Raw genomic sequence first — 25284 nt, forward strand, 5'->3', positions numbered from 1 at the left:
GTAAATGATTAAGAATATTTTCAGCCAGGTGTGGTAGTGTATACCTGTAATCCTAGCAACTTGGGAGGCTGAAGCAGGAGGATCCCAAGTTTAAATCCAGCCTCAGCAACTTAGGCCCTAAGCAACTTAGACTTGTCTCAAAAAAAAAAAAAAAGAAAGAAAGAAAGAAAGAAAAGAAAAGGGCTGAGGATGTCTCTCAGTGGTTAAGCACACCTGGATTCAATCTCCAATACCAAAAACAAACAAGAATATTTTCACATAAAGGGAGTGCTGTGAAGGAAATTGGGTGATGTGATAGTGTCCGGAGAAGTGGTCAAGGTGAGCTTCTCTGGGAAAGTGGCATTTGAACTGAGGCAGATAATGGAAAGAACCAACCCTGCAACTTGTGTCATAGGGAGGACTGTCCATGCCAAGGCCCTATGGTGGCTCTGAGCTTGACATGTTGAAAGAACAGAATAAAATTCCTCGGTATGCGAGGGAGACTTGTTATGGAGTCCAGTCATGGAGGTGTAGCTTTGGGTTTTATGAAGTACAAGGGGAAGCTATTGAATGAGTATCTGATATGAAATGGGCATTTAGGAAGTGTTTGTTTAATGAATGCTTTAAAATGACCTGTGGCCACAGGCAGTGAAGGTGTGCAGTACAGGCTTTCTAACCTTGAGAAGTTTGTCAGGTGTGTTGCGGAGCCTGTGCTCAGGTTTAAAGAGAACCTTTTGATTAATCTGTGCCCTTGATGCCAGGAGAGAGTCGTGAAGCCTTGAGTTCCTGCAGAGGCTGGACTTGGTTTCATGGTCAGCGCTTGCTGCACCACCTTCCTCTCATTTCCCTTGGGTCTGTGACGTGCGCTTTCCGCACAGATCCTGGAGAGTAGAACTGTGAAACATCCCTCTCAGTCCCTCAGGATGCCACACTGTGGTGGATTTCTCCCGCCTTGTCCAATAGTGCAGGATCTCAGACAGTGGTCCTTGCTGTCACCCCACAGCCCACAGACTTCCCTGACAGTGAACTAGAAACCAAGTGCAAGAGGAGTGAACCCTAGCTGGGCATGACTTCAAATTTGCATACCTAGGAGTGGCTCCCTTACACATCTGGTTTATGACAGGTTAACCATGTGGGCAGTGGAGATTAAACAGTTGTCCCTTCTGTTCAAGGGTGTTTCCCAGAGAAAACCAGAGATGAGAACTCATGGTCCCTTAGTAGGTCTCAGTTCCCCTATGTCTCACTGTGAGCCATCTTGAATCAATTGTAATTAAGTGACTTTTGCAGTGTGGTCCCTGCAATCAAGGAAAGAGCTCCATGTTGGCTCAGCCAGAGAGCCTGCAGTGTGCTCATGACGCGGGAACTGGCTTAGCTGGGCCAGTGCTAGCTGTTCTGTTAAGGGACCTCCAGGGTTCATTTCAGTGTTGATTTTGTCCCTTCCACAGTAACTTTAAAATCACCCTGTTCCCTCCCCCCTTCCTCTTTCTCTTCCTCATTGTTCCTCCTCCATTTTGAATTGAACTCTACAGTAGTTTGATCAAATTCTAAAAGGCCACAGGGAGGTACAGAGCAGCACGTTTGGTGGAGTAAATATTGTGAAATTACTGCTTTCATGCTGCATGTGGTGCTTTGGAGCATCCCAAGGACTTTGCTGGCCTTTCCTGTTGTCTCCTCTTCGCACTCACAGCCCAGTGAGTTACTGAGGGAAGAACTAAAAGTTGAGGGAACTGATGGCTGGCTGAGAAGTGGTGGTGGTCACACCAAAGCCCATTTTGACTGCAGCCCCCCGCTGCACACACACCCCTGCTCCAGGACCTTAGGAAACAGGTGGAAAGGCGTGGATTTGACATGTTCTTCCTGAGTCTTGGAGTGTTTATAATCTTGGGAAAGAAAGGACTTGAATGAGAAGTGTCTGCCGTCCACTTCAGGAACCCTTTTTATAGCATCCTTAGGCATTGTGTGTCCCCTGCTGGGTCATGGGAGTTGGGACCGTTTTTTTAGGGAAGTGCTTGCATGTACCCTGTTCTGAGTAACACACCTGCTGGGCCTGGTGTGGCTCATGTGCAGGTCCTGGGCCTGGTCTGCAGCAGGCCCTGGGACCTCTGTGGGTTGCCCACTGGACTGTTATCTCTGGCCCCCATTGCCTCTTCTCCAGAACCAGCATTGCGGGCCCTCAGCACTGGGCCTCTGTCCACATTTCCGCCTCAGCCATGCAGTTTGCCTCGAGTTGATGAGAGTGGATGGTGTCTGGCAGGAGTCTTTCCTCAGCTTCAGGTCCAGCCGGTGTAACCCCAGTCCCCTCCATCCCCCTTGTCGTCCTGTAACCAGAACACCACCTTTCTCCTGTGTGGAAGTCGGGAGACCTGCTTTGACTTGCCCTTTTCTAATACATTTTCTATACAGGAAGCAGAATGTCAAAACTGTCATTTCCCCTCAGAAAGCCCTTCCTGTTGCACTTGAAGAATAAACTCAGGATTTTCCCATGGCCCATAAGGCGCTGAGTGGTCCTGGCCCTGCACCCGCTCCCTCGCACTCCTTGCTTTTCCCCTGCTGGGTGTGCTGTGGCTCCAGGTCTCCACGTGCCCGGCTGCTTCTTATTCTTCAGGTTGCAACACTCCCCAGAAAGTTCATCCCTTGCCACCTCATGCATGGAATGGTTTTTTGTTCTGTTTTGATACCAAGGATTGAACCCAGGGCACTTAACCACTGAGCTACCTCCTCAGCCCTCTTTTTTTTGAGACAGGGTCTCGCTGAGTTGCTGAGGCTGGCCTTGAGCCTTTGTTCCTCCTGCCTCAGCCTCCCAAGTCATGGGATTACAGGTGCACCTCCGGGCATGGTTGCAAGGAGATTTCTTGGTCGTTATCCCAGGTGCCTGTTTGATTTTCTTCTAAAGCGCAAACTTACCTGAATCTTGTTTCTTTTCTTGCATATTTTCTGTGCCTTTCATCAGGCAGGATTCTGTCTTGTTCTCTGCTGTGTCCCTGCACCCGGTGTAGTCCCTGACCTTATAGTCAGCTGTTCAATAAATATTTGTTGAAAGTTGCAGTGGGTCAATCCGGGGTCTTACTTTGATGTCACCAAATATGTCAATTTGGCATGTGGAGAAACTGTATCTGATAGGACAGGAGCAAAGTGACCCTCAGTCTTCCCCAGGACAGGTCTCACCCTGGTGCTTTACTGTAGAACTGACTGTGTCCTCGCCTTCCCCAGCCCTGACGCACTTCTTAACAGCTTCTCTGTCTCCACCCCGGGAGGGGAGGGAGGATCTGACCCTTGCCTCCTCGCTGACCAGCCTGACCCTAGCCTCCGAGGAGCTCAAGGTCTGCATTCTGTCATTGCGGTTTGCTTCTCCTAGAGCAGCGGTCTCAAACTAGGGAGCATTGAGATGGCCTGGAGGGCCTGCTGGAGTTCTGGAGGAGCAGGTTCCCAGCTGCGGTCTCTGAGGACCCCGCTGCATGAAGCAGTGCTGGGGGAGAACCCCCTCCTGGCAGGCTCCTGGGCAGGCAGACCAGCTGCTCGCTCAGCTTTGACCTTAGCCCTCGGAGGTTGAGCCCTGTGCCTCCCTCCAGGCCTTCCTGTCTCCTGAAGTGGGAGCCTCCTGGGGCGGGAGCAGCCGCACACTCCTAGCCCAGGTTGCTGTCTTCTTGGAGGAGCCCAGAATCCCACGGAGCCAGCAGCTTTCTTTTCGGGAGGACCCTGCAGCTCTCCTGTTCTAAGTCAAGGCCGGGGTCAGGCGCGGGCCTCCCAGCCTTCCCTGCTATGGAGTCCATTTGTACCCCAGGTGTTTCAGTGTGTAGCTGTGCTTCTCAGGACTGCCTTAAGTGTCCCGCTCTACACCGCGTCAGACTCATCACATATTCATGCTTTCTCAACCTGCCTGTTGTGTTTTCTTTGTGCCTCCTGCAGCTGCTGACTTTTAGGTTTATATTTAGCCAAGAGAATTACTGGCTGCTTTTGATACTGACACAGGTCCAGGAAAATCCTCTGGAAAAAATTCTGAAGTAATAGGAACAAATATTTTCTTGTCAAAGGCCTTGGGTCACTGTGATATTTTAGCACGTTGGTGAGATTATCTTAGCATGTTTAGATTTTCCTTATCTATCTCTAGTTCTTACAGAGTCCATTTTTATATCCTCTGTGTCATCACTTGATGCTGTTTTTCCAGCTGCATTTTAGATGTCAGATGGACAAATATTGGGAATCTGAAAATTTAGGTTGATTCAGTTGATTAGAGTGCAGTAGGAATAAAACACATTAGAATATTGGGTTTTCTGACCAGTTATGCTTCTGTTCTTTGGCATATGTGGACTTGGTTTTTTAATTTACTCACTGAAATGTTTTGTTTAAGTGAAATCATGAGTTTGAACTTACACTCTCCATTTGGGATGGGGTGGGCTCCTGGTGACTGGTACATCCTTAAGTCTACAGGTCTCTGAACTCCACCTGTATTCAGATTTGTATACCTAAAGTAGCCCCTGAAATTCTAGGACTGGGGTACAGTTTGGCCATTTGGATTTAAATGCTCTTTTGTTTTGTAGAAAGTGTTGATATATTAACTTTATGTGCAGGTCTGGAATATTAGTAACATGCTTTCCTACAGATTATATGAAACATAGTTCATTTTACAAAAGTGAAGAATACTTTCCCTGTGTGGTTTAGGTGAGAAACCAGTTTTCCCTCATTTTAAAAAAAAAAAAAAAAAAGTATATACCTCCTTAAAATTCTCGATCACTAAAAAAATGAAAATAGTACCAAATTTTACTTATATCAAAATTTAAAAACCTTAGCATCTCAATTATACACTGTTGGTGTCCGATGTGTCGGTCACAGTAGACGGTTAAGACTGTTAATAGAAAAGGGAAGATTCTGCTTTTTCTTCAACCAGGAAACATTTATTGAGTACCACTGTGTGCCAGATAGCTTGCTGGGTTCTAGGGAGGCAGACTGAATGAGTCACAGCTCTGCCTTGAGAAGCTCGGAGAGTGAGTCAGAATAAAAAAGAAAAGGAAACGGAAACTGAAAGAAAAAGTACAGCGCAGGCCTCGTGTGGAGATCCAGGTGTATGGAGACGGGGTTCTGAGAGGTCCTCTGCAGTTTACTGCCTTCCAAGTAAGATTTGTAGATTTTAAGATCATTATATTAAAAATATAATTTTTCTTGGACCTTAAAACCCATACTCACCCCAGGATGATTTTCATGATGTTAGACTCCTCTTTTGCAGATGTGTTGGGGTACTGAGGAGTGAACCTGGGGCCTCACGCATGCAGTTGATTAGAAGAACAGAAGCATACTGGTCAGAAACCCCATATTCTAACATGTTTATTCCTACTGCACTTTAATCAACTGAATCAACCTCTGAGCCACCTTCCCAGCCCTAGACTCCCCATTAATGGTGCCTGGTTTGCTGTTTGTATTGTCAGAAATAAAGCAGAGATAGAATTTTTTGACATTGAAGTTATTCATTCTGAAATGATACCCCTAGTTAACCCCTAGTTGTTTGTTCATTCACCCACAAACTTCTGAGTGCCTTTTCTAGAGAGCAGAGTACTTAGGGCACCTTAGGGGCATCGGAGACACAGTACTAAACAAAGACAGAGAGTTATTCTCATCACCGTAGCCAATGAAGTGGAAATGAATATGTCTAAAATGTTCAGTGGCAACAAGTCCAGTAAAAAAAATACTACAAGATAAGTCTGCATGCCCTTGACCTCAGTGACTTGGGAGGCTGAGGCAGGAGGATCACAAGTTCAAGCCCAGCCTCGCAACTCAGCTAGACCCTGTCTCAAAATAAAAAGGGCTGGGATGTGGCTCAGTGGTAAAGTGCCCCTGGGTTCAACCCCCAGTACCCCAAAGTTTTGATAAATAAATCAAGATGAGAAAATGGAACAGTTAGTCATTAGGTTGAGGAACAAGGGATCAACTCAGCCACCCCTGGCTCTGGGACAGAGGCAGAGCAAATGCAGAGGAGGAGAAAAGGTGGCACACTGGTGTGGCTGAGGCTAAGGGAGCAAGCAAGGAGTGACAGGGAATGGTGTGTGACGGTGGGGTGCAGGCCAGGGCGGGACTGGGGAGTGCTCTAGTTGTGGCAGGAAGCCGGTGGTAGGCGTGGAGAAGGGCACTTTAAAAGAAACTGGAGAATAGACTAGGCAGTTAGGAATCTGGTGGCGTGGATCAGAGCAAAATACTGTGGAGACCGTGAGAGAGAGTGACCAGATTTGCAAATGGACTGGATGTGGGAAGGAGTGCTTGTCAGGACTACGAGGAGAAATGTTGGTGCCACACTCCGAGACTGAGGAGTGGATGGTGTTTTGGGAGGAAGAAAGCAAGGGGGTTCGCTTTGGAGGTGTCTTTGAAAGGCCTCTTAGATGTGTTGGTGGGAATGGTCAGGAAGCAGCTGACTGGAAAGGTAAACTGGAGGCTCCTTACTTGGATCCCCATCTGGGTAGAGTCACCTGGGGGATGGGACAGATCAAACCCTCAGAGAGCAGAGGTGGAGGAACCAGCAGCCAGGAAAGGAAGAAACCTGGTCTGAGGGAGGCAAGGAGGGTGCTAGAGGGTGCTGTCCAGAGCACCAATAACCGCGTTATTCATTTATTTATGTGAGGTGCTGAGACTCGAACCCTAGTGAATCACACCTGCAAGACAAGGGCGCTACCACTAGCCACGACCCCGGCCCCTAGGAGAGCCTTTTGAGATTTTTTTTGCTAATAAGGAACAAAGAAGGTGGTAGCTGAAAGAAGGATACTGGGTGAAGCAAGGGGCTTGTGGGGTTGATTGATTTTCATGATGGATAGCAGTGTGCTGAAGGAGGTGATCAGTAGCATATTTACAACGTGCCAGGTCTTATCCAAGTGCTTTCCAGGTCTGAACTCACTACTTCTCCCTTGCCACGTGTACAGGCAGGAGCATTGTGACCCCTGGTTTGCTGGGGCTCAAGGTAATGTGCCAGGCATACAGCCAACTTGCTGGAAGGCTGTGGAGTCGGAGCCCTGGGGCTGAGGCTCGGTGGTAGAGCACTTGCCTAGCAGGCATGAAGGCCCTGGGAGGCACTTTTTCAGCAGGTCTGTGTTCCTAATCCTCTGCTTAAAAATTATGGACTGTTCTCTAAAGTATGTTCTGATTCTTATGTGTGGGAGTTTAGTATAGCCAACACTCCAACCTGCTCTTTTGAAATAGAGTGGTAGACCAAATGGCTTTGCTTTCCTGTGGCATCCAGAGCTGGATGAGGTGGGTCTGCACACACGGCGAAATGGGGTGGACTTTGTTTGCCCTTAATAAAGTGGAATTGCAAACCTTTTTATTCTTTTATGCTCTGTTTTTTAAATTTTTTCAACAAATGCTTATCTGAGACATATACAGACCAGTTGGTTTATTTATCACATTGTAAAACCAGGAACTTCGCTGCACTCCTGTGCATTAATACAGGCCACTGTAAATCTCTCAGCAGTCCCTCTGCTTCCCATCAGCCAGGCCTGGGAGAAGTTCGTAACAAGTTTTTCCACAGAATTGGTTTTGTTTTTGGGGGGGGTGGGGATACCAGGGGTTGAACTCAGGAGCACTCAATCACTGAGCCACATCCCCAGCACTATTATTTTGCATTTTCTTTAGAGGCAGGGTCTCTCTGAGGCTTAGTGCCTTGCTGTTTCTGAAGCTGGCTTTGAACTCGCAGTCCTCCTGCCTCAGCCTCCCTGGCTGCTGGGATTATAGGCGTTCACCATCGCACACCAGGCACAGAATTGGCTTTTAAGCAAATGCTTCTGACTTTATTTATTTATTTATTTATTTATTTATTTATTTAGAGAGACAGACAGAGAGAATTTTTTAATATTTATTTTTTAGTTTTTGGCGGACACAACATCTTTGTTTGTATGTGGTGCTGAGGATCGAACCCGGGCCGCACGCATGCCAGGCGAGCGCGCTACCACTTGAGCCACATCCCCAGCCCTGCTTCTGACTTTATATCCTGAAACCTTAGCAGTAGCCACCCCAAGCTGGCCTTGGCCTCCCAGCCTGTCCTGAGCATTACCTGGAGCCCTGCTGTGCCTTTTTTCTGGTGCAGCTCCCCACCAGTTACCCAAAAGTCCAGTTGTTTGGTGACATTGCCCAGCCTCTTCAGCTCTCAGTGAATCCCACAGTGTGGGAGCCCTGAGAAGCTGAGGAACAGTCCCGTGGCGGGCTGCACTTCTCTATGTGTGTGTGTGTGTGGTCTCCACTGAGATGCGGTGTGCTGCAGGGAGCCTCCTGTTTTTATTTCTTCTTAGCCTTGCGTTGCCTGGCGCGGAGCCTCGGAAGGACTGGGTGATTATCATACTGAAAGAAGGTATACGTGCATGTATGTTACTGATAATTTTATTTTATTTTTTTTTAAAGAGAGAGAGAGAATTATTAATACTTATCTTTTAGTTTTCGGCGGACCCGACATCTTTGTTTGTATGTGGTGCTGAGGATCGAACCCGGGCCGCACACATGCCAGACGGGTGCGCTACCGCTTGAGCCACATCCCCAGCCCTGTTACTGATAATTTTTAAAGTTTTTTTAGTTGTAGACAGACGCAATCTTTATTTTACTTATTTTTATGTGGTGCTGAGGCTCCAACCCAGTGCCCCATACATGCTAGGCAAGCGCTCTGCCACTGAGCCCCAGCCCCAGCCCTGTTACTGATAATTTATGTATAAGGCAGTTTGTTGTTGTTGTTGTTGGGGCAGGTGAAAAGCCCAAATTTGCAGTCCTTGAAGGTGTAGGGTTTTTTGTTTGTTTGTTTTTTGGCTTATAAATGTAGTGTCCAATTTGACACGTGCTGAACATGATAAGCCCACTGTGGTCCCTTGACCAGGAGCATTGTGTTTTTACTGGGAGAGTGCAGTAATTTCTGATTTCTGCCTTCCTCTTCCCCAAACTTTTTAAAGTTGATGGCTTAAAAAATGAACGAAGAGCCTTCTTTACAGGAGCTTTCTGGTTTGTGGACGGGTTCTTCAAGATTCACCTAAAGGGTTAGATTTACCTGAAGTGCCAGTGCTGCCTGAGCTGAGCGGGGGACGCTTGAGCTCAAGGAGGTCTAGGCCAGCACTCCACCCCCGAGCGCGCCCAGCTCTGCCCAGGGGAGTTTGTGAGCCCAATTAGGTGCAAAATGGTGCTCCACGAATAGAGTGAGGCCCATGGACTTGTCCAGAGTCCAGGAGAGACTGTCCACTTCGAGCAGGACACCTGCTCTCCAACTTAACCTCCAGTCTTGGCACTCTGTGGTTTTGAGCCAGATAGTAAAGAAAGTTACAAAGCCACGCCATTCCTCTCACCACCCTCTCTTGTTCTTTGGGAAATATAGTTATTTCATTATGTATTATTTATCTTAACATGCTCATTTGTTGCCCCCCTTTTTTAATCTTTATTTTTTTTTTATTTTTATGTGGTGCTGAAGAACAAACTCAGCATCTCACACATGTGAGGCAAGTGCTCTACCCCTGAGCTACAACCCCAGCCCCATTTGTTGCAATTTTAATTGAAAAAACATTTTTAAAATTTCTCAGTCGTAATTTCTAATTTGACAAATAACAGTAGCTGTAAAACCCACATAAACAGAAAAGTCCTTGTTAGATTTTAAGGATGTGAAGGGGTCTGGAGACAAGTTTGAGAGTACTATTCAAATTGAATAAATATGTATTATCATTACTTAGTATATAGTGTAGTTATTCTGATATTTATGTGTCTATTTCAACTCCTACTTGAAATATTTCTACATTGCCTAATAGATACTGACCAATACAAAGTTTTTCCTTTATTAAGTTGTTTATGATGCCTCTTCTGCAACTTGAAAATTGCTGGACTAAGGCATGTAGAGTACTTGCCTAGCTTGATCCCCAGCACCTTGAAAGTCATCTGGTTTGAATTGTTCCATGATTCCAGGATTGCAGTTAAAACAGAAAGCTTACTTTGGCCTCTGTGATTCTTAGTTACTTTATCAAGTGCTGACTTAAAATACATTGAACTGACCTCCATATTTCTTTCCTATTTTTCTTTTGGTACTGAGGATCAAACCCAGGGTCCTAACCCTAGACCTTTTAATATTTTATTTAGAGACAGGGTCTCGCTAAGTTGCTGAGGCTGGCTCTGAACTTGATCCTCCTACCTCAGCCTCCTGAGCTGCTGGGATTACAGGCGTGCATCACCACACCCAGCTGACCTCCAAATTTCTTTGGTTTTGCACAAAATTAATAATATTGTCTATTTTTTTTTAAGTAATTGTATATTTAATTCAATAGAAATGTGTATTGAAAGTATAGTATTAATTAACAAAATAATATTTGTCCTACTTCACAAATTCAAATTAAACATCTGAAAAAATGTGAACTTGAATTCATCATCTATTTTGAAACTAATAGCAGTGATCTTGTGATATTCAGGTGTTAGAACTTCTCAATCAGGTCTGCTTGTTAGAGGAGAAGGTATCACTTCAGCCATACATAGGATGTTCTCTGCTGAAGTCTACAAGATGAATAGCACTACTAGAAACAGTCCTTCCTGGCTTTTAAATACCTGACACAGAAAGGAACCCATTATTGAGGTCAGGTGTCATGTAACTGAAGGGGACATGGCTTACAGTTATCTAGAAGGAAGAGTCTTCTAGGAGAGAAGAGCAACTGCAAAGGCCCCAAGGTAGGGACCTTGTCTGAAGCACAGCACAGGTGGCTTAATTCCTTTTTTTTTTTTTTTTTTTTCCATTTTGCTTTGTTATAGTAGAAGAAATCAGAACCTGGTGCCTGCCAGTAGTTCCAGCTAGGTGCCTGCCTGTGAGTCAGGTGATTTCGTAAACCCAAGAGTTCAAGGCCAACCTGGGCAACATAGCAAGACCCTGTCTCCAAAAAAGAAGAAAAAGAAATCAGGGGCCAGGGCTGTGGCTCAGTGGTAGAGCACTTGCCTAGCACGCGTGAGGCACTGGGTTCGATCCCCAGCACCACATACAAAATAAACAAATAAAATAAAGGTAGGGTATCCATCTAGAACTAAAAAAAAATTACAAAGAAATCAGGAAATTCTTAGGAAATTAGGAGGAAAATCACCCATAATCCTTGCACACACAGATAACCATTGTTAACATCTTAGTCTGTGTCCTTCAGTGTTCTTAAGCTTCTTGAGATGTCTCTTACCTTCTGTGTTGGTTTGCTAGGTCTTCCGTAACAAGATGCCACCTGTTGGGTGGCTTAAACAATGAATTTACTTCTCCTGGCTCTAGGCTGGAAGTCCAAGATCCAGTTGTGAGCAGGCTGCTTTCTCCGGAGGCTTCTCCCTTTGGCTTGCAGATAGCCATCTTCTTGTGGAGTCCTCACATGATCTTCCCTCAGTATATACTTATCCCTGGTGCTTTTTTCTGGGTCCTAGATAGGGTGGGGTCCTCCCCAAGAGCCTGGTTTTCATATGATCACTTTTTTTTTTTTTTTTACTATTTTGTGGATGTGGGGAGAGGCCTTGTGGGCATAGAACCCAGGGCCTCTCACACGCTAGGCAGGCACCCTGCAATTAGCTGGACCCCAGGCCTCCACAACACTGTGGAACCTCAGATACTCAGTAGCCTTCCTAGCAATTGCTCCAGTGTTCTCTTGGCTTTCATTTTTATTGGGGTAGGCTTATAAGTTACCAGTAGTAATAGTAGAAATGCAAGCTGATTTTTTTTTTCTTAACTAAATTAGGATTATTTAACTTTGTTGAGTAAAATTAATAATATTGTCTAGCTTTGTGTCTATAATGTCACAAGCATTTCAATTTTATGTCTTTGAGAGGGGACTTAATTCCACATAGCTGAATAATCCACTCAGCCATACTGCAGATGAATGAAAAATGCCAGTGTTTTTCTAGCCAGCGGTTCAAGTATGGTTTTTGCTGTTTCCCTTCAAGTACTATATGTGATAGTTCATAATTTTTTTCAGTCAGCTGACTACTTATATTTATTTTAAAAGCAATAATTTAGCCAAATGCAACGCCGTATACCTGTAATCCCAGTGGCTTGGGAGGCTGTAGCAGGAGGATCACAAGTTCAAGGCCAGCCTCAGCAATTTAGCAAGACCCTGCCTCACAATAAAAATAGAAAAAAAGGCTGGGGGTATGGCTCAATTGTTAAACACCCCTGGATTCAATCTTTGTACCAAAAAACAAACAAAAGGAATAATTTACCATTGTTGTAAATGGGAGGTTAAGATACTATTATTTGTCCTAAATAAGTTTTTCTTTCTTTTTGTCCCCACCCCACCCCCCCAGTAATGGGGATGGAACCCAGGATCTCACAGTCTCACAACACTAGACCAGAGCTGTACCTCGGCTACACCCCCAGCCTCTGAATAAGTTATTCTTAAAAATGTATTACTGATCGGGGTGCACGCCTGTAATCCCGGTGTCACAGGAGGATAGAAAGTTCAAAGCCAGCCTCAGCAACTTAGTGAGGCTCTAAGCACCTTAGTGAGACTCTGTCTCTAAATAGAATATTTTAAAAATTGACTGGGGATGTGGCTCCGTGGTTAAGCGCCCTTGGGCTCAATCCCCAGTATCCAAAACAAAACAAGAAAAATGCATTACTGTAAATGAAGCTTTGGTCACACCTAGCGGCATCTAATGTGCCATTAGCGGCTCTGTCCTTCCAGTTGCTCAGACCTAACCCTGGGAGCTGTAGTTGCTGCTCCTCACACTTCACAGCCCCAGATAGCAGAGTGTCAGCTCAGACCTCTGCACCAGCCTCCATCACAGCTGTCACCTCAACAGGTGGCTGAGGCCTCTACTGGGCAGTTGCAGGCCTGCCTGCAGTCTTCACTCGCAGGCGGGGCTCTGATGGACAGCCCAGGTCCGGCCTCTCCTGCTCTCCTCTGCCTCCCTCCCTGCTCTTCTGTCCACACCTCCCTCTTTGCTTGCTCTTCCTTCTGCCTCGAGGCCTACCCTCAGCATCCTTAGGTCACAGTCAGTCCCTCGCCTCCTTCAGTCATGCCACCTGGTGACAGTAATTCAAAGCTGTAGCCCTGCCCTCCGTCACTTGCTGCAGAACACCACGCTCTCCCGTACCCTCAGCTCCCGTTCGTCTGGGCAACCGTGGGCCTCACCGAGTGGAACTCCACGAGAGCAGCAGCGCTGTTCTGTCACTGCCTGTTGCCCAGGGCCTGGAGGAGCGTCTGACACACACCGGGGATTAATACTGGCCTGTGTCCTACTCTTAGGGAAAGACTGATGTATACTGGGGAACCTCTCATAGTCTTGGGTCCCTCCTCTGGGCCTCTCTTCACAGTTACGTGGTAAGTCCTACTGAGAGTCTGACCAGATGGAGAACCAGCATTCAAGGCATAGGCAGCTTGTAATTTGTCTAGATTATGAACTTCACCCCCCCCCCCAAAAAAAAAATAGTGCAAATGCCAGAGAAGATGGGGGAGGATGGAGGCCAGCAGGAGAGGTTGGGGGCAGCCCTAGTAGAGAGGTTCCATGCTCAAGCCAGGAAGAAGGTTGGCGTCCCCCTCCCACGCCCACCCTGAAGGCCCCGGGGCTTAGGGTCTTTTCTGGAGGACACCTAAGCATGGCTCAGGCCTGTGTGGACTTAGGTCCTGTGGCTTGATGCCGGAGTGTTGCTCTCCTGAGCTCCTAGCTGAGACTTGGGGTTTTCGGAAAACAGGTAAATTAGAGAACCGGCTGCCACCTTCCACGTTTTCACCAGTCAGGAGAGCAGCTAATGAGAGCAGCTGACACAGTGGAACATTTTATCCATGGCACCTTCGCTGGCTCTTGGTTGATTAAGTAAAGACCATTTTTATTTGATCTGTGCATGGCTGCTTTTCCTCCTAATGTCAATTGAGAGTCATTCCAACAGGTGAGCATACCCTTTGCCTCAGGAGTAGGTGTTCAGTCCAGGCCCAGTGCCACACACTGGGACCCAGTGACTCAAGGCTGAGTTCAAGACCAACCTGGGCAACTTAGTGAAGAAACCCTACCACCAAGCAAAAGTGGAAAAGCTGGGGGTCGCTCAGTGGTAAAGCACCCTGGGTTCAGTCCCCAGTACCAAAAAAAGAAAGGGAACAGAAGAGAGATGTCATGGGAGCAAAACCAAAGACGTAGCCCGTCTCCGACAGGATACTTTGGTGGGCACTTTGTGTGGGTGGTTTTATCGCACTCTCGTGACCCACCGGATCAACGCTTGGACATGTGAAAATTGATGAAGTGTGTCAGATGGCTGGGGTTGGGGTGTCTAAGTTTGGTTATCCAGCCCTGATCATGTCACCTGTCACAGAACATGAGCTCCTTCCCTCTGGTCGTGCTAGTTGTTGTAAGTGGCTCGTCTGAGGCGGGACAGCCGTCAGGAGCTGTGTGCATGTTGGCGTCCCCATGGCCAGGTAGTGTAACAAGAGCCGGCTCTGGGCTCGTAGTCCCCTGTAGTTGCTAGTATCTTGAATTTCTTTCCATTTATTTTAGGAGTAAAAGTCCCTCGCAATTTCCGACTGTTGGAAGAACTCGAAGAAGGCCAGAAAGGAGTAGGAGATGGCACAGTTAGCTGGGGTCTAGAAGATGACGAAGACATGACACTTACGAGATGGACAGGGATGATAATTGGGCCTCCAAGAGTAAGCGTCGAGCTACGGCTATAAATGTCAATGTCTTAAATTCACTGTGCCTCCTTTTAAAAACACACTAGCCTTATCGCGGAAAAAAGTTCACCCATGGTATATTTTCTGAAATGTGGCTATTCTTTTTTGACCAGTTTCAGTTTATATATGTGAACCTCCTCTGATGCTGTTTAATCCCTCTAAATGGTAAGCAAAAACCCGTTGAGACTCAGTGTGAATTTACATGTCACGTAGTCAGTGAGGTTGAGCTCTTTGAACCCTTGGATGTCCTTCAGAGCAAGCTAATCAAAGAACCTGACTCCAGGTCTAGCCAGCAGCCCCGAGGCAGTCCCAGAGGAATTTTGGAAAACCTACAGGGCTGTGGTTTCAGCTCCTGGTTTCCCAGGTCTGCTGTACCTGGGTCCTAATCCGAGGGGCCATTCAGCAAAGGTCTGGCTTCTGTCTGTCAGCTGTGCTCTGTTCCAGGCATTGATAGGTCCAGAGACCTTTGCCAAGAAGGGCCAAGTCAAGAGGGTGGGGAAGATGACCTTTCAGCTCTGTGATCTGAGTTGCCAGCGTGGCTCTCCTGTGGCGTGATCGCACTCCATCTCCCAGTTGAGGAAACAGACCAGGGGAGTGAAGTCACTTGCCCAAAGTCACATAGCTGCCCGGCCACTTCTGTGTGACTGGAGCTTGTGCTCCTCAGTGACCACCTGCCACATTGTTCCCCGTGTTTATATTCTGAGAGTTCATTTGTTACCATTACAGAATTACCCAGGGTGCTCACTACTATAGTAACTTGACGTGGAAGTCAAGAACCAGATTCCTGTTAACACGACACTCGTTTCAGACGGGCTGTGGGAGATTTTGCTGAATGTGCTTAAGGATGACGCCATCCATGCCTCCTCTTAACTGCCCACAGGCTCTGAGTTTGCACTGTGGGGGGAAGGATGCGGGACGTGGCCCAGCTCGCTGTTGGGGCGCACTGACTTTCATCCTGACCGTTGGCACTCATGGTGCTCAGCACCTAAAAAGCCACATCATGTTGCTTTTTGAGTCATTTTTGTGACCCTGTGTTTTGTGGGGTGTGTACATTTGATAATGTGCTTATTCGCTTCTTTATCCTCTCTTTCCTATGAAGAAGTCTTGTTTTCCATTGAGATGATTTTCTTTGCTGTCTCTGAAAGTTCACTATACACTTTTGGCTTCTTCTCTGCATTTCTTCTCTTCAGAAAGGTTTAGGATTGTTGAGGATGAGACCCTTCTTCCTTGACTTATTCCCAGAGGACCTGGAAATGACTCAGAATGGGGTAGTTGTTCAGTGGATTTGTTCAACCAGTTCCCTCATTTATAGTTCCCAGAAATAAGAAAATCCTCGTGTGCAACACTGTGAGTCCACTGAATACCACTGAATTAACATACTTAACAAACAAAAAAAAAAACAAGCCAGGCTCAGCAACTTACCAGACTGTGTCTCAAAATTAGCAATATAAAGGACTGGGGGTGTGTGTGGCTCAGTTGTAGAGTGTCCCTAGGTTAAATCCTAGTATGAGGGTTAGGGACAGTCGGTAAGTTCTACTGGGAATATTCTATTCCACCTAGAGCAGCTTGGGTTACCCTGAGTTTCAGTTTATCTCTTTCCAAAGGGGAATAAGTTTTAGTAAGTAGCTATAGAATGCCAGATGCTTTCCATATATCTATTTGGTAAAAAGGTTTATTGAGGTATAAATTCTTGTATTATAGAATTCACCCTGTTAAAATGTATAATTCAATGGTTTTTATCACATTAGTTGTGCAAATGTCACTATCTTCATCACCCCAAAAAGAAACCCCCTACTTATCAGCAGTCACTCACTACCCCCTACTTTGAAACTTTGACAGACATTAAACTACTTTCAAGTTCTACGAATCTACCTCTTCTGGACATTGCCTGTTGGTGGACACCGTGTGTCATCTTCTGGGTCTGGCTCCATTGGCCTGTTACAGTGTCTCTCAGTACTTAGCTCCTTTTATGACTGAATATTTTATTGTACGGATACACCATATTTTATTTATCCGTTCATTAGTTCATTGACATTTGACTTGGTTTCTGGAGCTGTGTAATGATGGTGGGAGCATCTGTGTGGACATGGATTCTCAGTTCTCCTGGGGATGAGCCTAGGGGTAGAATGGCTGGTCAGGTGGCAGTGGTGTCTCACGTTTTGAGGAAGTTTGCCGGAACTGCTGTGACGCTCTCCATCCCTCCTAGCAGTGCGTGGGGTTTTCGTTTCTCACATCCTTGCCCATACTTTTATCTTATTGTCTGTCTTTGTACCCCTGTAATTTTGATTAACCTTTGGTTCTCCAAGGTTAAAAATAAAAGTCATAAAAGGAACTCTCTGCTTCTAGATGTGGCCTGTAACCAGTCAGTTTTATGATTGGTGTACAAGATATTTAGTCTATAGTTGGCGTAGTAACATAATTATTAAAGATTCTAGATAGAACACCTGAGTAACTCAACTTTTTTTTTTTTTTTTTTTTAATTGTCTTACCCAAGAGAAAGTCTTCCATTAAAATTTAAAGGCAGGGGCTGGGATATAGCTCAGTGGGTAGAGTGCTTGCCTTATGTGTGCAAGGCCCTGGGTTCAATCCCAAAAACCACCAAAAAATAATAGAAGGCAGGGGCTGGGCACATACCTGTTGTCCCAGCTGCTAAGGAGGCTGAAGCAGAGGATCACAAGTCAAGGCCAGTGTGGGCAATTTAGACCCTGTCTCAAAATAAAATTAATAAAGGGCTGAGATAGGGGCTCAGTGGTAAAGTGCCCTAGGTTCAACCCTAGTATCAAAAGAAAAGAACAGAAAAGAAGAGGCTGAAACATAGCTTAGTGGTAAAGAGGATCCCTGGGTTCATCCCCCAGCACTGCAGGGGGATGGAGGGGACGATGCTGAGGATGTGGCCCAAAGGTAGAGCACTCGATTAGCATGTGCCTGGAGCTCCATCCCCAGCACCATAATTTTTTTTTTTTTTTAAGACAAGGCTGGGGATGTGGTTCAGTGGCAGGTTTCTGCCTGTCATTCACAAGGCCTTGGCTCAATCCCAGCACCCTAATAAAACTTTTTTAAAGGCATGAACCATGCGATCCAGTAATTCTGCTAGGAATTCATTCCCCCAGTTTTTCCTTTGCAGTGCTGAAAGGCAGTGTACCAGCATTTCCTGCAGTGTGGCCAATGACACCAAGACACTAGAGATGACCTCCCAGCGTCCTTAATAGAGCATATATGCCACTTAGATGTATGTCTCGTTCCTCCAATAGCTGAGATATGATGGTCTCTCTGTGGCATTTAAGTGAAAAAAAGTCCCCGAGCCGTACATAGAGTAGCCTGTAGTTGGGTGGGGGGTAGAGGTCGTCTGTGTGCCAGTGCTGGGCGCTCAGAATGTCTTTGAAAGAACACATAAGGAGCTGGTGACATGAGTGGGCCTCTTCAGAAGGAAGTGGCCGGCTTGGCCAGCAGGGGGAGAAAGCTTGGTTTCTGCCTTTTCGTACTCAGTGTCTTATTTGAGTGACACACACATACACACACACACATACACACACACACACACACTCTCTCTCTCTCTCTCTCTCTCTCTCTCTCTCTCTCACACACACACACACATCTCACACATACTTTTTTTTTCTTCCCTCTTTTGGAGAAGTCCTCTGAACCTCAAAGCGAAGCTTCCCATCTCTGGCAGGCTCTGGCACATATGGCCATCCACAGCACCAGGTGTGGACTGTCTTCTTTGTAGCTAGTCCACACAGTCCGCCTGCCTGGTGCTGCCCTGGACATTCTTGTTGTTGTCGTGGGGTTGTCCTGTGCCTTGCAAGATGCTTAGCAGCATTCCTAACCTCTACTCACTAGGTGCCATTAACACCCCTGTCCTGATTGTGACATCCATAAGTATCTTCAGAAAATGCTAAATTAAATCCCCATGTCCCTGGCATGGGGGCAGAAATGGCCTTGAATAGGAAGCACCCTCAGGCCTCTTAAATGCAGGTGAGAGCCCAGCTGTGTCTATGCACATGCTAACCCCACAGTGCTGCGCCCATGTCCAGAAGGGCAGAGCATGGCTCCCAGGGCACAGGAGGAAAATGAAAGTGCTTCCCAGTTTGGTCAGTCCCCACAGGGTGAAGCTCTCAGCAGCGGGCACACATACCTACCAGGTCTTTTGAAAAAAAACAAGACCAGCTATGCATGATATTTTGCAGTCAGGTTTTTTCTTGAAGTTAGCAGATGGTGGACATCTTCCATATCAGTGCACATTGGCCTTTTTAAGCACTTTTCAGTTATGTGACTGACACCTGAATGTGTTATAAAAAGTCTCAGCGATTCTGAGCATATAGCGCAGGAGACTAACTTCATTCTCCTTAACACTCTGCATCACTCAAGAAATTATATCAGATTTCCCCCCCCCCCCAGCTTTGAAATATAATCGAACAATAAAAGTTGTATACATTCAAGTTGCACAGCTTGGTGGTTTGGTATACATAACATTTTATAATGATTACCTCGTTCAAATTAATCAGCACATCCGTCACCACAGTTGTGTGTATGCAGTGTGTGCACATCTGTTTTCGTGGTGAAGACTTTTAAGATGTGCTTTCACCAGGCGTTGTGGTGCACATCTGTAATCCTAGCTGCTTGGGAGGCTGAGGCAGAAGGATCACAAATTGGAGGCCAGCCTAGGCAAGACCCTGTCTCAGAATAAATTTTTTTATTAAGGCGCTGGGGTGTATTGCAGTGGCAGGGCGCTTCCTGCCATGCATGAGGCCCTGAGTTCGGCCCAGAGCACTGCAAAGGGAAAGAAGACTTCCTTTCTTAGCAAATGTCAAGTAAAAAACACAGGCTGTACATCAGATCCCCAGGATTTGTGCATAACTGAAAGTTGGTCCCTTCGACCCTTTTCCCCCACATACCAGCTCCCAGCAGCTACCATCATGCTACTGTCTGCCTCTGTGAATTCAGGCTTTAGATTCCACATCTAGTGAGACGGCACAGTGTTGGCCAGTGTCTGACTTACCGAGCTTAGTTCACTGTCCCCCATATTCATCCACGTTATTGCAGGTGGCAGGCCTTCAGTCTTTGTGGGCAGATTTGGGTGTTCTGTCCCCCCTCGTCCATTCAGCCTTTAGTGGACACCCAGGTCGTTTGCACATCTTGGTGTTGGGACGATGCTCCAGGAGCAAGAAGGTGCCTTGCAGATCCTGCTCTTACTCCTGGGCTGCTGTTTCCACTGAGGGCGGTCAGTGTAGGGAACTGCTCAGCTGCGTGTGGCCTGGAAGGGCACAGTGGGAAAGTGTGACCGCCCGCTGGGCAGAAGAGGGCGTAGGGCAGGAGGACCCTGGCCCTTGAGGGCTGCCCACAGGAGCTGGGGGCAGCGCTGACAGGAACAGCCCTCCTCCACTTCACGTCAGGCCCCTGCGTACGACTGGGGGTTTACTCTTGGGCTGCAGGGCATTTGGGGGGCACTAGGACTGAAGGATAGAAGTGAGCAGCACTGCTGCAGGGGGCCTGTGGCCCCAGAATGATGCTACCTAGGGGGGACAAGGGAGTGTGTGCAGGGGACACTGGTGCCTGCCCGCCCCCCTCCCTGCTCTGGAGCCTGCCTGGCGCTGCAGACTCTCCTCCTCCTCCTCCTCCGACTTCCCGCTAAGGTTCTGCCAGGCAGCAACACGGGAGAGCCTGAAAGACAGGAAGGGGACTTGTGTCCTGTCTCCCCTTCTTCTGTTCCCTCAGTGACAGCCCTTCCTGCTGGCGTCAGCAGTGGTCCAGCCCATGGCATCCCCTGCCCTCCTGCCCCAGGCAGCAACCAGGCACAGCCCTTGGGGAGGCTGAGTCGGGCTGTCGGGACCTCTCCCCAGGCCCCAGGGTTCAGTTCTATTTTCGATACCTATTGTGCTGTCTTGTACCTAACCACCATATTGTCCCCACCACTTGTCCCCAGTGTAACTGACCAGCAGTGTTGCAAGTCTCTGCTGCCCCTTTCTGTGCACTTACCTACTGTCTACATCCTGAGCCACTCAGATCCTATCTGTCTACTTATTTATTTAGATACTGGGGATGGAACCCACGGGTGCCCTACCATGAAGGGTTTTTTTGTTTTGTTTTGTTTTTGAGATAGGGTCTCACTAAGTTGCCGAGGCTGTCCTTAAACTTTCTATCCTCCTGCCTCAGCCTCCCATGTAGCTGGGATTATAGATTGTGTACGCCACTGTGCCCAGCAAGTCTTCTCAGGCTCTGCAGAATGTCCCTCTGAGGATCCACCCTCCATTCTAACACAGCATGTGTCATTAAATGTGATTTGTAGGGCTGGGGTGTAGCTCCGTGGTGGAGTGTGTGCTTAGCATGCATAAGACCCTGGCTTTGCTCCCCAACAGGCATACAAACGTAATTTGTATATAACTATATAGATTTAGAATCGAGGCAGCAGGTGGCTGGCTGACCTAATGTTGACCTTTTTGTATGTTTGGGTTTTATTTTGCTGTACCCTCTTATGTTTCCTGTGTCGCACACTTTGTTGTTTCTCTCCTTTGTTGCAGCTCTAGGGATTGAACCCAGGCCTATCTGCATGCTAGGCCCACAGCGGCTGCTGCGAAGGTACACTCCCAGTCTTTTTTACATTTGATTTTGAGACAGGGTCTCATTAAGTGGCCCAGCCGGCTGGAACTTGCAACTCTTCTCCCTCCGTCTCCTAAGCAACTAGAATGACCCGCAGGTGCCACGGCGCCTGCTTACATTTTAAAATAAGTTTTGTTTCACATGCTTTTAGGTTCCAGAAGAGTAGTAAAGGTGGTGCAGAAAGTTCTCGAGACACTTCCCCAGTCCCCCCGTGTTAGCCTGTTGTGCTGGCCAGCGTGGCGCAGCCCCTCACAGCCGGTGAGCCAGCGTCGACAGTGGTCATCCAGTGAAGCTGCACTTTCCGTTCCTGGTCTCCACCTCTGTCCCTCGTCCTCCATGGTACTGGGTCATGACAGCGCGAGCTCCTAGGGCTCCAGCAGTTTCCCGGTGTTCTGATGTCCCTGACTGGAGGAGCACTGGTCACGTACTTTTGGGATCTGCCTGGTGTTTTCGGAGGTCTGACTGGGCTGAATCACGTAGGGGTGTCGTAGGCCCAGGAAAAGCTTATGATTCCTAGGCTCTGGGCAATGGTGTGATGGGTAGAGTGGACCGTGTAGGGGGAAGGGGGAGGGGACAACTAGGAAGTGAGGTTGCCAAATTATGTTGTTACCTAATGCACCAATTAAAAAGAAAGAAACAGACTGTGCACGAATCGACCCCAATTTGGAGGAAGGTGCGGTCACTGTTGTAGGTGGTGCACGATGTGCTGCGTCCTGGCCTCTGTGTCTGCATGTGTGTGGACATGTCACAGCATGCGGTTGGTCCTTTGCAGGTGGACTCCAGTTGCCTGGCGTTCTAACGTGCAGTGGGCGGCCACCCGCAGGACACGGCAAGGAGGGGCTCGCGGCTCTGCCACCCCCCTCCCTTCTTTGTGGGCTTTGCAGTTTGCACCTTGACATTTGATCTATGTCATCAAAATGGACAGCGTTTCATGATCAAATAATCTTTTAGGTACATTTTTTTAAAAACATTTATTTTTAAGTTTTAAGTGGACACAATATCTTCATTTTAGTTTTCTGTGGTGCTGAGGATTGAACCCAGGGCCTCACGCATGCTAGGCGAGCGCTCTGCCTCTGAGCCGCAGCCCCAGCCCTTTTAGGTACATTTAATTGGCATTTAATTGTCCGGGTCACGTGTTCCATAAAGCAAATGCGGAGTGGAGAGCGAGGTTCCTTCCAGAAGCCGTGTTCCGGGGCTCTCCCAGGTGTGCTCTCTCCCCTGGACCGAACCCTCCAGCAGGCCTGGGGAGCACTGGGGACAGAACATGAGGAGGAGGCGGAGCCCCGCTTTCTGGGGAGGAGGTCTTGTGTGGGCTTCCTACTGGCCTTCAGGTGTCCGCGCCCCCTGGGCCCGAGGCAGTTCACTGTGTTCCAGTGAAAGGGCCACTTGAGCCTCAGTGGCCAGAAGTCCATTAGCTCTTTCACTTTTAATTAGCGGGAGTGTGGGCATTTTAGAATTCTGCTTCGTGGCGTGGAGACCAATGTCCTGCCCCGCAGCTGCACCTTCCCCATTTTAGCCTGTAGGTAAGTGAGCCCGGAAATGAGCCGCAGGACATGCCGGCAGGTGAGCAGGTTGGTGTTGCTAGCACTTTCAGGGGCCAGGGCTGCAGCTCTAGGGTGGCGCACTTGCCTGTCGTGTGCAGGGCCCTGAGTCCCATCCCCACCAGAACTGAAAGGGAGGCCATGTCCGTCGGGCCCTCTTCTGCTCCTGCCTTAGTCACATTTTCTGAGAGAACTTTTTTTCCTTTGAGGAAACACATGAGGAGTGCAGAGCACGGCGTCCCCTCCCACAGGGCAGGTGTGCGGGCGCTGGTTCCCATGGTCTTGCTGGTGCTGAGCCTCTAGGCAGGCCCCAATGGAGGCAGCCTGGCTTGGTTGGCAGGCTTAAGCCAGCGGAGCCTGTCCCCTGTGGGAGCAGATGCAGGGGGGCAAGAAGAGCAGAGGCTGGGGTGGGTCCAGTGAGGGGCTGGTGGTGGAGGAGGTGGGGGTGGGTGGTTTTTTGGAGAGGGAAGTGGTGGCCTTCGGATGATGGGGCTAGGGAAAAGGGACTTGGCTGACCCTTAGATTTTTTGTGGGGTTTTTTGTTTAGTTTTGTTTTGGTGCTGAGGATTGAACCCAAGGCTGCTTTACCGCTGAGCCACATCCCCAGTCCGTCTTATTTTTTATTTTGAGACAGGGTCTTGCTAAATTCCCGAGGCTAGCCTCAAACTTTCAATCCTCCTACCTCAGCCTCCTAAGTCACTGGGATAACAGGTGTGACCATTGCGCCCCATAGCTGTAAGTTCCTTGCCTGCACTAACCGAGTGGGGTAGATGGTGGCAGCACTTCCTAGGAGGGGAGAGGATCAGGCAGGCAGTGGGTAGGTAGCCAGATTAGAGCTTTGGTTTTGTTGGTTTGGGATCCCCAGGTTCGCAGCTGGCTTTAATGGGTGTAACATGAATGACTTCTGGATCTTAAGATATGTTCCAGGTTTTGTCGGGAGCAGTCTACACCACGTGTTTGGAGGTGTGGGGAACATGCCGCAGGTGGGCGCTAGGGCGTGACTTAGTGGTGAGAGCTTGCCTGGCACGCGGGATGCCCTGGGTTCAATCCAGGGAGAAAGAGCCTCTGTGGTTCTTTTCCCCCAAGGGCCACTAGGTGTCGCTGTCCACAAGAGCAGCGTTTGCACAGCCAGACTGCTGAGAGGGGACACTTGGCTGCCCTCACAGTGGGAGGCTCACCTTCAGTATGGTCGTCAGACAAGGACACCAGTGTGGCTCAGAGTAGGACAGAGAGTTAGGGACTGGGTGATGACTCCCGAGCTGGGTCTTGGGGGTGGTGGGCGAGGCCAGCAGGAGGAGCACTGCAGGAAAGAGGGGCAGCTGGCTCCAGCAGCAGTCTTGATGCCCTTGGTGGCCGGTAGGTACTGGGGAAGGTCCCTGGTGTGGACATTGGACTTCCCTGTGCTGCTCAGCAAAGACGTAGTTGGCATTTCTAAAAGGACCTGTGACCTCCTCTGCTTCACCCGCTGCATGTCTGTGGTCCCTCGGGTCACTGTGCCTGCCAAGGGAAAAAACACGGAGGGAGGACGTCGCAGGCCAGTGGAGACCCTGCGTAGGCAGAGCCCAGCCCCACAGTGACAGAAGGGGAGCGCCTCGGGCCTGAGCCCAGCCTGTGCTTCATCTGAAATTCCCTTGAGCCATGGCCAGTGTCATACTTTGCACATGGTGGTGTACATTGGCTGATGAGCCTGGGGTGAGTGGACGGTTAGCGCAGCTTCTAGAAGGAAGAGTGCCCCTCACATGCCATTCCCCAAGAGCAGGGCAGGTGTGCCAAGGACGGGCGCAGCACAGGCCCCTGGGGTAGGGCTTGGCCACACTGACTGGAAACGTCCTTGATCCCCCCTTAAATGTTCTTCTTTACTCTCCCAACTCAGGGATGAGTTGCTGCCGACTTTCCACGGCACTTGAGTTCTTCATCAGGAGTAAATGATAAATGGTCTTCAGTGAGTTCTGTCTGTCTGAGTTCCTTGTCTGTAAATGCCTGACATCTCTGTGCCCTTTCTTTCCAGACAATTTATGAAAACCGAATATACAGCCTTAAAATAGAATGTGGACCTAAATACCCAGAAGCACCCCCCTTTGTAAGATTTGTAACAAAAATTAATATGAATGGAGTTAATAGTTCTAATGGAGTGGTAAGTTGTGCTTTCTGTCCCCACTTGTCCCTCTGGGCTGAGAATTGCTTTGTACTTAAACATCAGGGGCCTTTGGAGGTTGTGTCTTTTGGAGGTTGTGCCTGTGTGCAGGTGGGAGCGGGGCCTGTGTCCCAGCCGTGTCCACCTGCCCCTCCTGTCACACTCACCCTGGCCAGCACTGCTGCGCACTCGAGATGAGAGTTCACTCATTCCCCGCGCACAGGAGGAGACGAGGCGGGAGACCAGAGGCCTTGCCCACAGCACCACCTCCCGGCCTTAAGCCTGGGATGTGATATTTTTTATCTTTTAATAACCTTGCTTTTTTAACTGATTTTTAGATTTGCACCCATAAATCTGAAATCCAAAATGCTCCAAGACCTTTTTTTGTGCTGGAGATGGAACCCAGGGCCTGGCGCATGGTCCCCTGCCG

The 25284-nt window shown here is 48.2% G+C and overlaps 1 protein-coding gene across 7 annotated transcripts in view; it reads left to right on the forward strand.

Annotated features, from left to right (window-relative positions):
- Ube2v1 (ubiquitin conjugating enzyme E2 V1) overlaps positions 1-25284 on the forward strand; it is a 29698-nt gene that overhangs the window by 2098 nt on the left and 2316 nt on the right. For 2 of the 7 annotated variants that reach the window (XM_076851950.2, XM_076851956.2), the window contains exons 2-3: positions 14410-14558; positions 24729-24854. In XM_076851950.2, coding sequence (XP_076708065.1) covers positions 14410-14558; positions 24729-24854 — 275 coding nt within the window. Of the gene's footprint in view, positions 1-5200; positions 5273-8240; positions 8300-14409; positions 14559-14632; positions 14748-14890; positions 21438-24728; positions 24855-25284 lie in introns of those variants that run through there. The other 5 variants (XM_076851949.2, XM_076851953.2, XM_076851955.2 and 2 more) reach the window with 5 other exon arrangements.

The sequence above is a fragment of the Callospermophilus lateralis genome, chromosome 3 (genome assembly GCF_048772815.1).
Source record: "Callospermophilus lateralis isolate mCalLat2 chromosome 3, mCalLat2.hap1, whole genome shotgun sequence".
Taxonomy (NCBI): domain Eukaryota; kingdom Metazoa; phylum Chordata; class Mammalia; order Rodentia; family Sciuridae; genus Callospermophilus; species Callospermophilus lateralis.